Genomic DNA, 13,520 nt, shown 5'->3' with positions numbered 1-13,520 from the left:
CTTGCTAAAGAAATCTGCCTTTGGCTGGGAGATAGTGCCAAGGAGAAGCCAGAACTTGAAAAGACTCTTCTGTGGTTAAAGTTTCACGTCGCCTTCCCATTGAAACACGTAAACAAAAAAGACAAGTAGATGGAGATGGAATGGAAGGCGCAAGCTAGCTTGCTACTAGCCACCCACGGTTGTTTACATGTTTGATTAGGTCATCATTTGCGCTCCGGGAAATACGGGAGCTCATAGGCCTATGACAGTGGTCACCAACCTTTTGCAGCCCAAGATCTCTGGTCTCGGCCGTGAATCTGCACAAGATCTACCTCCCCCGGTGTGTGTGTGTACACTCCTGATCAAAATCTTAAGACCAGCATTTTGCACATTTGGATCTTAATTAGGTTTTAAGTAGAGCTACAATATGCAAAAACAAGAAGGGGGGGTGAGACAAAAAGCACTTTGAAAAAGTCATTTATTGAAACAACAATTAAACTGAAATAGGCTGTTTATCAGCTGATCAAAAGTTTAAGACGACAGGCTATAAAAGCCAAAATCTGCTCAAAATGTTCATTTGCTGTCAAGCATTCACACTGGCATGCCCTCCTGATGGCTAAGAAGCTAAGAAGCTTTCTCTTTTTGAACGTGGTCCGATTGTCGAGATGCATGAGCAAGGCCTCTCGCAGCGTGCCATTGCTGCTGAGGTTGGGTGCAGTAAATCAGTCATGCTACATTTTTTTGAAAGATCCTGAGCATTATGGAACAAAACTCAAGTGGTAGACCCAAAAAAATCACACCTACGCTGAGCCGGAAGATCCTATTGGCTGTCCATCAAGACACAGGGCGGTCTTCCACACAAATTAAGGCCCTTACTGGTGCCGACTGCAGCACAATAACCATCAGACGGCATCTGCGGGAAAAAGGTTTAAAAAACATTTCAAAGACCTCGTCTCCTTCAACGGCACAAAACTGCCCTTTTAGACTTTGCCAGGGAGCGTCAAACATGGGACACTCAAAGGTGGAAAAAAGTTTTATTCTCTGAGAAAAAATGGAACCTTGACGGTCCAGATGGCTTCTAACGTAAAATGCAAATTCTCGCAATTTTTCAACTGGTCTTAAGATTTTGATAAGGAGTGTATGTGTGTATATATGTATGTATGTATGTACAGTATGTATGTGTGTGTGTGTGTGTGTGTGTGTGTGTGTGTGTGTATAAATATATATATATATATATATATAATATATATATATATATAATATATATATATATATATATATATGCACACATACATACATACACATTTCAATTATACATATTTATTTATTGATTTATTTTGTTTTTAAAGTAAATTTAAAAGTGATAGATATTTAAAGCTTTGTGTTATTATTGGTTGTTGGTGTCAACAGTTCAGCTTTTTCTCATTGTGCCTTTTGATCTATTTTTACCATTTTTTGCTGGTTTTTAAATGTTATTTTATAACTGCAGTGAAGCAATGACAAATTAGCCACGGTCCGCACTTTGGGCACCCCTACTTTTGTCTTCATTGGGGTCGGGCTTGTGGCGTGGGCTCTATGAGCAAACTACAAATCTATTTGGCTTGTTGGCCGAGCGAAGCGATGGTCGTTAGTCAGTCCTAACGAGCAGTGTTTTTTTGGAGGTGCACGTCTATGGAGTTATATTTGTGCCTTCATTTTAAGGTAGCAAAGGCTGATTTTGAGCCACAACGTGCAATAATTACTGTTGCGTGAGCAGGCACATGGCTGCGCACTAACTCTCTCTCTTTCTCTCTCTCTCTCTCTCTTCTTGTCGCTCAACTGGTGAGCAAAAGAAGCGAGCCGGTGTACGTGTGTGCGCTTATGGTACCTCCGGTCAGGTTTAGGGGACTGGGCTCCTGGCTGGAGCTAGCGGGTTGCTTGCCTGGAGAGCGGCAAGGCGTATGGGCGTGTCCGGTGGTCAAAACGCATGCCTGTTGGTCACTCTCCGGGAGGGGGTGGCACTGATGTAATAATACTTTTCTTTTTTCTATATTTTTGCGATAGGCCGAGTCCCAAAGATTGACTAGTAGCTCGCGATCATCGGGTTGGTGACCCCTAGCCTGTATAGTATACAGCATTGTGTTTATGATCGGCTTTCATTATGGGGAAAAATCCTGATACCGATATTACATTATTATATTATCAGACATCCCTAATCGTGACCAAAAAATGCGTTTTAGAAGAATAAAGTTGTAATATTATCATAAAAAATTGTTATTCTACGAAAGGAATAAAGGTGCAACATTTTGACGAAAAACGTAATAATTTTACAGGAATAAAGTCAGAATATTATGAGAAAAGGTCATAATTTTACAAGAATAACGTGTAATATTTTGTGAAAAAGTCATAATTTTCAAAGAATAAAGTTGTAATATTCTAAGAAAAGGTTTACATTTTAGAAGAATGTCATTTGAAAAGAATAAAGTTATAATTTCACGAGAAAAGTTGTGATTTGAGTTTGCAGTTTTATAGTTTTTATTTGAAAAGTGATGTTGGAAAAAAAAAGCTAAGGAGTTGAATGTTTGTGTTTAGCGTTTACTGTTGATCTTAAAAGAGATGGCGATGGTGTATCAAAGGCAAAAAAAGCCTTTTCATTTCAGAGCACAGCCGTGTGTTACATTTGAGCATTTTTTCAAATCAACAAGACATTTTCTGACGAGCCCTCGCCAGATTAAAGCGCTGCTGTGATGTTCTGATGATCACAACGTCTGCCTTCCATTGCCACAACCAAATATTCCTCTAGAATGAAGAATGCTTCAATATCCCAAACTGTGCCTTAAAAGGTAATCCCTGCTGGGATTAGTTGGGGGTAGTTACCCTGAGAGAAAGAGCCATGTGGATGCTGATGAGTTATCCTCCTTTATCCTGTTCACCGTCCAAGCGTGGTGTAATACCACGCTAAGCTTGATGTTGTGGCGGACAGCAAACAGCCTGCGAGGACGGGAAGGAAGCCTCTCAATATCATCTTCCTCAGCACCGCTCGCCCTTCTTAATACTGCCAAGGATCAAAAAGCATGTTGTCATGTGGATTTGGAGCAGGGTGTGCAATAAAGGCGTGTTTACACCCACTGGCCAAAGCATTTGCTGCACAACACTAAAGACATCCAAGGGAGGAAAATTGCATAAATCAGGATTTATTCATTGTTCATTGTTGCACAGCATGAAAAGCCACCACACACACACACACACACGACTAAATACACTTTATATGTAACAGAAGCAAAATATAGTCTACGTACAAGTTCCATTCCTACAACTGCCATTTAAGTACTCGCCCTGTATATCATGCTTCCATTTCTACTAGGGATGTGAACGATAAACGACCGGATGTCTGGTTTGAGCAGGGAACAATTTTGATGCGCCGGAAGAAGCCTCCTGTATCGATATATATCAGCCATAAAGCTTTAGGTTAATCGATTGTGGAGACATGCACCGGGTATCGCGGGAGAAGCAATCGGTTGACAGTGTCTTATAGACAACGCGAAAGCATTGTCTCGCATGCTGCATGGCTGAAGACGAGAATGCTGACGCTAGCCAGCCAACGCCGGCCGGCTACCTAGCAGACTGCCAACAGCACATCATCAGTAGGGTAAAACTGACCGACAGTCTAATCCCGCTTTGGAACGTTTTTGGATTAATTTCAAGAAGGGTGCAAACTTGAGCAGCCGGACCAACACAGGCGAGAATGGTAACTTTTATGCTTTCTTTCTTTGAAAAGTTGCTCCTGGAGTGTTGACAGCACAATGCTGAGTCTGAAATGTAATGTCCAATTACCATTGTTATGACATTTTGAGTCTGGGATTGTTTACTTTTCCAAGCTAAAACAGAGTTTTCATTGCACTCAGGTGACAAATACTTCTATTTACTGAAAGAGAGGTGTCATTATTTAAGGGGCTTTGCACTTTTTATTTACTCTATATTAGAAATTGGACTGAAGGTTAAGACTTGTGTTTTTTCTTGGTATATTTCACGTATTTTGTATTTTATATAGATAGATTGATGTTTATTGTCATTACACACAATATACAATGAAACTTAGTTTGGTGGCTCCACTTCCATTTCTAGCAACATTAAGACATAAAAACTTAAATGTTCTAAATCCAAATTTACAGGTATAAAAATACAGATATAAAATCTAGAATGTAAAATATCGACCCCATTAAACAAAAGATGTTCATTCATCAAGTCTTTTTTTTTGGTCTATGTCTAAGCAATATATGCATTTGACAAAAATATCGTTTTTGAATCGTATCGTTACCTGTGTATCTAGATTTGAATCGAATCGTCTATCAGAAAGAGATTTACATCCTTAATTTCTACTGTATTGTGTACTGTATTGTAAGTCCTAATTTTACAAGAATAACATGTAAATATGAGACAAAAATAGTAATTTTACAAGAATAAAGTTGTAATATTATGAAGGATAGGGTTGTGATTCTCAAGCTGCATGCCAAGTCGCAAGCGAGGCTTTAGCTGTTGCAAACATAGGAGAATCATGGTAAAAAGAAGAAGAAGTAGTCTCCGTGTGTGCTTTGTAACGTTCTTATTAGATTTGTATTGTAGGGAAAAAAAAGGGCTTGAGCATCACGAGGCAGCAGGAATGTCCAAGGTAGTGGAGCGTGGCTGCCTTTCCTTGACAATAACTTCTGGATTTGTCTTCTTCTTTGCCCCCCCTCCCTGTCTTCTCTGTCCATCCATTACCCCCTCTCCCCTTTTTGGTCTTTGTCTCCGTGTCTCCCACAGAGATATGCGCATCCGACTGTGGCGGCCACGGCGTTTGCGTGTCGGGCACCTGTCGCTGTGACGACGGCTGGATGGGCGCGGGGTGCGACCAGAGGGCGTGTCACCCCCGCTGCAACGAGCACGGGACTTGCAAGGACGGGAAGTGCGAGTGCAGTCCCGGCTGGAACGGGGAACACTGCAGCATCGGTAGGACGAGACGGGAGTGCGGGGCTTTGTGTTTTGTCTTCAAAGGGTTTGTTTTGCCTGTGTGTGTGTTTGAGGCGGTGGGCGTGATGGGAAGGGTCCACTTGGAGACGAGACCGGGGGGGTGGGGGGGGGGGGGGGAGCATGCTTAATTGAATTTGTGCAACTCAGTAAAGCATGAACGGGTTTACTCAAGGATCTGAGGCTTGCCTTCATGCATTTTAATGTGGGAATGTGCTAAGGTGTCTTTTCAGTTGACTCATCCTCTTCCTCACCTCCTTCCTGTGCTCCCTCCCTCCATTTACTCCTCATTTTCTACAAACGCCACACTCAGCTCTGCCGATGCCCCCCCCCCCGATCTCCCCAATGCCTGCACAGATTTTGTTAGCGGTACCTCAAGCCAACGACAAAAGCTTTCCTGCACTGCTTGAAAAAAACAAAGTGCATGGTACCAACCCATCATAACACGGTCCTACTCGCGTTCCCATTGGCAAAGGATGGCACTCCTGGTCAACTGGGGTTCTAAACCATCTCAACCAATACCGCATCATTGAGATGATTGTCAAATTTGAGGATTCAAAGCTGCAAATGACCAAAATAAACACACTTTCTCTGCCTTTCCTGTGGATGCCATCATAGGCCACAGTCTCTGCTTTGCTGCAGCGCTCCATTTTGTTGCTGCTCTCAAATACCTCTTAGATAAAAGTGGCAAAAGCAGGTACCACTGCTCACATGCTGAATGGATACCATATCAGTGAGATATTTGTTGAAGTTGAGCATTCAAAGCTAGAAATGCCAAAAAATAAACACTTGCTATGCCTTAGCTTTGGATATTATAGTCCACAGTCTCCACTTTGCTGCAGCACCTGGCAAAACCAGGTACTACTGTTCAACTGGGCTTCCAAACATGCTGAACAGATACCATAATGACAAAAATAAACACACTTTCTGTGCCTTAGCTTTGGATTCTATTACTGTCCACAATCTTAACTTTGCTGCAGCACTCTGTTTTTTACTGCCCTCAATCTCCTCTTGGATAAAAGTGGGAAAAGCAGGTACTGCTGCTCACCTGGGAGTTCCAAGCATGCTGAATGGATACCGTATCGGTGAGATATTTGTCAAATTTGAGCATTCAAAGCTAGAAATGACAAAAATAAAAACTTGCTATGCCTTCGCTTTGGATATTATAGTCCACAGTCTCCACTTTGCTGCAACGCTCAATTTGCTCACTGCCCTCAAAGTGGCAAAAACAGGTACTACTGTTCAACTGGACTTCCAAACATGCTGAACAGAGACAAAAATAAACTCTTGCTGTGCCTTAGCTTTGGATTTTATCATAGTCCACAGTCTCAACAGTACGCTGTTTTGTTACTGTCCTCAATCTCCTTTTGGATAAAAGTGGCAAAAGCAAGTACTACTGGTCCTACTGGTTAGCTACGATGCTGAAAGGGTACCATATCAGTGCGATTATTGTCACATTTGAGTGTTCAAAGCTAGAAATGGCCAAAATGAATACTGTGCCATAGCCCCCCCGACCCGAATGAGGATAAGTGGCATAGAAAAAGAATGGATGGATAGCTGTGGATATTATTACTGTATAGTCCACAGTTTTTGCTTTGCTGCAGAGGTCTGCTTTCTTGTTGCCCTCCTCTATGATAAAATTGGAGAAACCAGGTCCTTGTGGTTAGCTGGGACTCCAAGCATACTGAATGGATACCATATCAGTGAGATTATTGTCAAAGTTGAGTATTGAAAGCTAGAAATGAGAAAAATAATGACCGTTGCTGTGCCTTAGCTGTGGATTTGATTTGAGTCCACAGTTGCAGCTCTGTGTTTTATTGGTGCCCTCTATCTCCTCTAGGTGCATGTATGTTCCCTGTCCCGACAGTCTCAGGTGTTTTGCAAGGATTTATTTTGTATCCCCAAAGCAAGAAGCATACAGACTTTGAATAACATTGTCAGCGGGGTGTCGTGTCATGCTTGTGTGTGGTTGCTCCTGACAGCAAAGGACATTTGTGGATTTTTTTATTTCTTATTTAGGTTATGATGATGGATGTTCTGAGGATTGACAGCTTCCAAAGTGAGCTCACTAAGGACAGGTTTGCGTTTTATTTAGTTAGCGCCCCGCTACTTAATGTCAGGCCTGTCAAAGGCACTAAACGTCAAGGGGGTGAGGTCGCCCAGAGGTCATGTTGCTTTCAAACACGTGTGTGGCGGCCATGACGACTTCAAATCACACTGACCTGCACGCTTTTCACTAATAGACGTGGAAGCTAGCGCTACAGGAAATGAAGAGTGAAGAAAAGAAGCTGTTGCTGCTGCAGAGGGGTCGCCATAACACCTTAACAGCTTACACAAGATAAAGGTTGCCAAACGTCCCTTCAAACACAGAATCGTCTCGTATTTACAAATAAAAGTACACGTGCCGTATTGAGTTGACAAGGGACGCGCTTTGTCTTTTATTACTGTGACAATTAGTCTGTCGAATGTGGAGTTTATTGCCGACAGCTTACAGGCTAAGCCAATCGATGCCAGCGTGTCTGATTGCTCGCCTATCAATCTCATGACGCCGTTGGACGTGTCTGGCACCTTTGTTTGCACACTTTGCCTGGCTCTCACTCTGCCTCGCCAGCAAGCTAGCTTGTGGTCTCCTGACTCCAAATGTGAGATTTTACCACAGTGACATTTTGTCTTTAGAACAAACAAGCAATGCGGTTCATTCGGAGCTCGTCTTTGTCCCACGGGGAAGCTACAAATGGCTATCACGTTTATGAGGTATGTGCGAACGTACGTTTTTAAAGCGTCATTTAACATCCCTTCTCTCTTGTTATAATTATGTCTTATCCTCAAAACACTACTTTTAGTAGTCTAAGTTGTTTAACAGCCTTTAGCTGTTAACTTTATGATAGTGCCTGTATTTAATGACAAATGGCCACAAACTAGCATAAAAATAGTTGGCTCAGTTGGCCCAGCCAACAGAGTGTTTTTATGTATTTTTCAGGGAGTTGGTAATCCTACTGATGTTGGAAAATGAAGGAACAGTAGTCTTCGGAACTGTGGTGTTCCACCTCATTCTCAGCTTTCACGTTTTGTCGACGGTAACATTCAGTGATGCTCATCAGGAAGCTATCAGGGAGTTATTTCCAGTGTAAAAAAAACCTGGATGGGTTTCCTCGGGAAGCACCGTGGAGGAGAGCTGGTTGCTAACCTTTCGATTCCGGGAGTTGATTGTGGGAGTCTTTGTGGACTTTCTCACTCTTTATTGGCGTTTTGTAATTTCCGTGTTTGCACTGGAACAACAACAGACTCCCCTTTGGGAACTTTTGTTCATCCGGGAGGGGCGGGACTGCTTTTGAGGAAAACTGGGTGTACCACTCCTCAGAGAAATGACAAGAAAGACTGCATGCTAGTTCATCTTTGCCCTCTGACTGGGGACATAACTTGCTAAAGCTCTTCTATGAGAGTATTTTTCAGCAAGTATCAGAGGCAGCAGAATAACTTTGATGTTGGAAAGGAGACCCTACTGGGAACACGCCATTGTGCGTGTTTGTGTTTGTGTGTGCGTGTGTAGCTTTAATGCTAATGAGCAGTGCATGTCTCCAAGAAGCGCTATTGTGTACTTTTGACGTAGACACTGTAACTCTGCACTAACTTAATAAATGCCATGTATCACATGTATCACATACAACGTAGTAACATGAAGGACTGGGACAGGAGGACACAAACGTGAGCAACACGAGCATAGTTATGTGATGCTAAAGTGCTAACATTGCATTGTAACATCATGCGAGGTTATCATATTTGCTGAAGAAAAACTAAATGATCAAACTTGCATTTTCCACGTCAGTAACTGTCTGACAGAGCTCCATTTTAAGATGTGTAGCAAAGCCTGTTTTTTACTTATTTTTTTATTTATTTTAGAAAACTGGCCTCCATCAAGGGGCGGAGCTCCATGCTGCATTTTAAGATTTGTAGCAAAGCCTGCTTTTTAAAAATTATTATTATTTTTGACAAAGTGGTGGATGTATCGACAGGGTGGGCTTGTCTGGCTTCGGGCGGGTCAGAGGTGTTTTTTTCTTCATGACGCCATGAAAAGATTTAACTTAAAAAGCCAAGGGACTCTCAAAAGTGGAGCAAACAAGTGAGGGAGATGAGAGATTCTTATCACATGCTAGGGCAGGGGTGTCCAAAGTGCCGCCCGGTGGCCGTTTGCGGCATGCGGCTGATTTTTTATTAGCCCGTGGCACATTCTAAAAATGTGATTTAGCAAGAAAACTAAAAGAAACAACAGAAAAATTGAAAAATTTGCAATCATTTGCTTGTCACAAATGAAGATGAAAACGTTGTAATTTAAAATTTGACGACATTAACCAAATATTATGAGGAAATATGTCATTTTAGTAACATAAAGTGAAATATTAACTCATTCAATACCAAAGACGTATTTATATGTTTTTATGAACCCGAACGCCCGATCCCAAAGATGTGTCTTTTTTTGTGAGAGAGGCAAAAAGATGTGATGACGAAAACACACGCTAAAAGATGTCACTGAGCAGTTTTAAACCATAAAAACGGCCACAAGGTGGCAGAAGTGCATTTGGTAAGAGTTCGGTAAGGATCTTTTGCATGTAAATACACACTCGACAGCAAGGAGGAAGTGAGAGAGCATGGAGGAGTGTAGCGTGCAGAAGGTTACGCATTGCAGGGAAATTTTAACCAATGCACACGCGCGCATGCACACACACAGTTTAAAACTTGTAAATACTTCATGGTGTTATATTCGTAAATAAACTGTTATTTTGATGTAAAACAACGCTTTTTTGTATTGTTTATGTTGGTGTGGTTGTTTATATGTTTGAACTGTCACAAAAGAAAAAAAATTGCGTCAAAGAAAGTTATGCTTGAAATGTATCTTTTCACAAAAAGCTGTTTTTCTCCCTTTTTTGTTGGGAGCTGATATTTTCCTGAAACATACCTGTTCTACTGCTGATCACTGGAGAACGGAAAAAGGGAGAAACAAACTGTTTTTTTATGATGAAAAGTGAGAGCCAGTGATAGATGCTAAAATGGCCGGTACTGAAGGGGTTGAATTTTGAAAAATGTCTGGAATTATTTGAGTTAAAGAATGAGTTAAAAAAAAAAAAAAAGTTGTAATGTTATGAGAAACAAACAAAACAAAATGAAGGTGTGATTTTTGGAAAATGTGGTTGTGGAAAAAGTTATAATATTAATGGAATAAAGTCCAAATATTATGGGAATAATGTCCTGATATTATGAGAAGTAAATTTACAAGAAGGAAGTTGAAATAGTTATGAAAAAAATGTAAAAAAAAAAAAAAAAAAAAAAACCTACTACAGCAGAAATGGGAAAAAAAACAAAGCTGTAACTGTACAAGAATAAAATCAGAATATAAAAAGAAAAAAGTCGTATTCTAACGAGAAAAAAATCACAATTTTACGAGAATAAACGTGTAGTATTATGAGGAAAAATAATCAAATTTTAGTAGTAATTTGATGAGAAATGAGAAAAAAGCAAAACAAAATCAAGTTGTCATTTTTGGAAAATTAGGTTGGGTTGAATTATAGCACTGAAGTCCAAACATTGTGGGGATAAAGTCATAATATTTTGAGAAGAAAATTTACCAAGATTATTTAAGAAGAAAGTTGAAATATTTGGAAAATTGGAAAAAAAAACCCCAGCAGAAATGGGAAAAAAAGTTGATATGAATAATATGCGTTTTCACCTGACAAAGCTGAGACGCATTGACATACTGTATATAACTTGTTAGCATATCTACATGTGTTGTTTTACAAAATATTCAAGTGGCAAAGTTGCATCCTTTCATTGTTCACTATGTGGCCCTCGCTGGAGGGAGGACCTCCTCCTGCTCTCGGGACATATTCTACTGTTTGAACATCATTAAAATATGACTTTTGCATCATAGGAGACCTTTAACATTTTCTGCTATGACTGCTCAAGCATTAGACAGGAAGACAGGAAGTGGTCCAAGTGCTGGTCCTCCAAGTGAAAGCTTTACTTCAGTAAAGAAGGAGAACCTTGTGCAGTTTTTTGTGCTTCAGAGGCTTGAACCTCCCATTTGGCGTCCGTGTTGATGATTGAGAGCTCTGTCTGATGATGAGTCTCTTTTGACCACGCCTCCCATCAATGAAGACATTGTGTTGGTCCTGCATGTCCATCCCTGTCTTATGTTCTGGCTTGGTGTTGGTTGTCTTGCTCGTGATGCATGCTTGTTATTTTTATAATTATTATTTTTGTCTCTTGTAATGATGTGCACTAACACTTTGCCTTGCTGTCTCGTCATGGAAGTGGCACTGATGGAACTTCCCTTATTATTATTATTATTATTATTATTATTACATATCCTTGTCTTTTATCTCCTCCTTTAAGCTCACTATCTGGATAGGGTAGTGAAAGGTACGACATTCCTCCTCATTTATTTCCACGTTGCCCTTCTTCCATTGTGACCGCCATCACCTTGTAGCACAAACGCCACCACCATTAACGTTTTGTCCCATCGTCACGCCGTCATCTCCACTTAGCACCTTTGCACCTGCTGAGTCAAGTGGGGAAAGGGCCTTTGGGGAAAAGTGCAGCTGGGATTTGGGGGCACTCGCTCTATAATTAAAAGGTCTCGGCGGTGCGGGACGATGCGCCTCACCTGCGTCCTTGCTTACGTTTTGGAGGCGGTTCAAGTAGATAAAAAGACCCGCCGACGGAATTGAACGGGTGCCAAACAAAGAAAGCGTCTTCATTAATAAACATCCGCCGCCCGCTACGCATCCGTCTCAGTTTGTCTATTCCTCAATGAAAAGACGAGCAGATGTGGATTGTCTAATGGTGTTGGACGCCAGTGGCGCCCGCCTTTCTTCAGGGAAATTAGCAGAAAATTGTTTTCTTTTTTGTTTTTTTCAGGCCTTTATTGAAATTGATTTTAACAGAGCCTTTTGTTGTTTAGCAGTCAATTTTAAATCAGTGATTGTCGGAGCTTCATTGATCGCCTGAGGGCACACACAATAGTTTATCATTATTAAACATGTTCAACAATTCACCATCCAACAAGATTCAATATGGAAATAACCTCATCATGCAAAAAGAAGTAAGAACATTATTGAATTAAGATCACAATATATTAGAGTTGTGCACCATAGCAAATTAAAAACCACAATATATATAGGAAACATATTACTAATATACTACTAACCCCACATTGTGATTGTAAAGGAAGAATTGTATATTTTTTAATGCCATTGTATAATATCTGTTTTAATATTTATAGTATAGTTATTAGAAGTAGTATTATTTTTAGTAGAGTAATCCCTCGTTTATGACCATTAATTGGTTCCACACCCGACCGTAATAAGTGAATTTCCGCAAAGTAGGATTCCTTATTTATAAGTGTAATATTTTGGTAGTTAGAGCATAGAAAACCTGTTTACCACCTTCTAAATATGCTTCTTAACATTATTAGAGCCCTCTAGACATACTGTAAAAGAACACCTCGATAGTCACATTCACACTCCTATCTATTACCTAATATAGTAGGCATAATAAGAGAAAATAAGACATATAAGACATAGAAAACCTGTCTAAATATGCTTTTTAGCATGATTAGAGCCCTCTAGACATGAAATAACACCTCGACAGTCAACTTTATACTCCTATTATCCAATATAGTAGATATAATAAGAGAAAATAAGATATAATATAAATTCACACGTTAGCATTGGGAGAATTCCTTGTTGTTGTTCTTTTTTTTTTTTACTTCCTGTTCAGTCCAATACTTCCTGCGGGTAGCTTTTGTCTCATCAACGTAACATTACTGACACCTAGTGACTCGTGTACAATACTACATGTCATCGCAGCATCTTTGAATGCGTTTTCTGAATGCCTTATATTTAGCTTTTTTGTGCTGGAAATTGCGTCAATAGGCAAAAAAATAATGATTTGCTTAAATATGCATACAGTATATGCCAACCATGTCAACCATGAAACTGTGTAATTTATTATTATTATTATTTTTTTAACCGCGATAAAGTGAAGCCATGAAATTCGTAATATTTTATTGTATTTTATTTAAGATAATTTACGTATGTCTTACTATTATTTTAATTTGCACTCATATTTTACTGTTTGAAATGATTTATTAATATTTTTGATGTTCAGCTCCTGCATGAGATTGTTGTGACCCAGAAAGAAATAGATCTGAAATACAACATAAGATCAAATTGAAATAGGATATTTGTCAATGTTTGAGTGGATCCTTTCGTGCTTTTATTGTGCTTTGCAGTCATGCCTTATCTCTGCAAATACTTGCTTCCACGTTACTGCTGTACGTTTTTCCTTCTTCCTGTGGCGTGTGCTCTCATCCTCCCAATCCTCGGCTTCCTCTTTCATGCTGAGAGCGCCACCCTCGCTCCTCACACTTGACAAAATGGCTCAGCTGAGCAAACTGCGACAGACTCCAGCGTTTGATATCCCGAAATGTTCCTCCGCGTGCGGCTTCGAGATACCAATCGCATGCGGGTATGAGATACTGGGTGGGGGGGGGGCTTTAT

At 40.3% G+C, this 13,520-nt stretch overlaps 1 protein-coding gene across 13 annotated transcripts in view; it reads left to right on the top strand.

The window, feature by feature from the left end:
• The window catches only part of tenm4 (teneurin transmembrane protein 4), a 251,591-nt gene that overhangs the window by 147,262 nt on the left and 90,809 nt on the right, over positions 1-13,520 (top strand). For 8 of the 13 annotated variants that reach the window (XM_054794148.1, XM_054794141.1, XM_054794142.1 and 5 more), the window contains 2 exons: positions 4,762-4,947; positions 11,353-11,379. In XM_054794148.1, the coding sequence (XP_054650123.1) occupies positions 4,762-4,947; positions 11,353-11,379 (213 nt within the window). The remainder of the gene's footprint in view (positions 1-4,761; positions 4,948-11,352; positions 11,380-13,520) is intronic. The other 5 variants (XM_054794143.1, XM_054794139.1, XM_054794138.1 and 2 more) reach the window with 1 other exon arrangement.

Source organism: Dunckerocampus dactyliophorus, chromosome 12 (genome assembly GCF_027744805.1).
Source record: "Dunckerocampus dactyliophorus isolate RoL2022-P2 chromosome 12, RoL_Ddac_1.1, whole genome shotgun sequence".
NCBI classification, from domain to species: domain Eukaryota; kingdom Metazoa; phylum Chordata; class Actinopteri; order Syngnathiformes; family Syngnathidae; genus Dunckerocampus; species Dunckerocampus dactyliophorus.
Note: the sequence above shows the minus strand (reverse complement) of the source record. Positions and strands in the feature narration are given on the sequence as shown.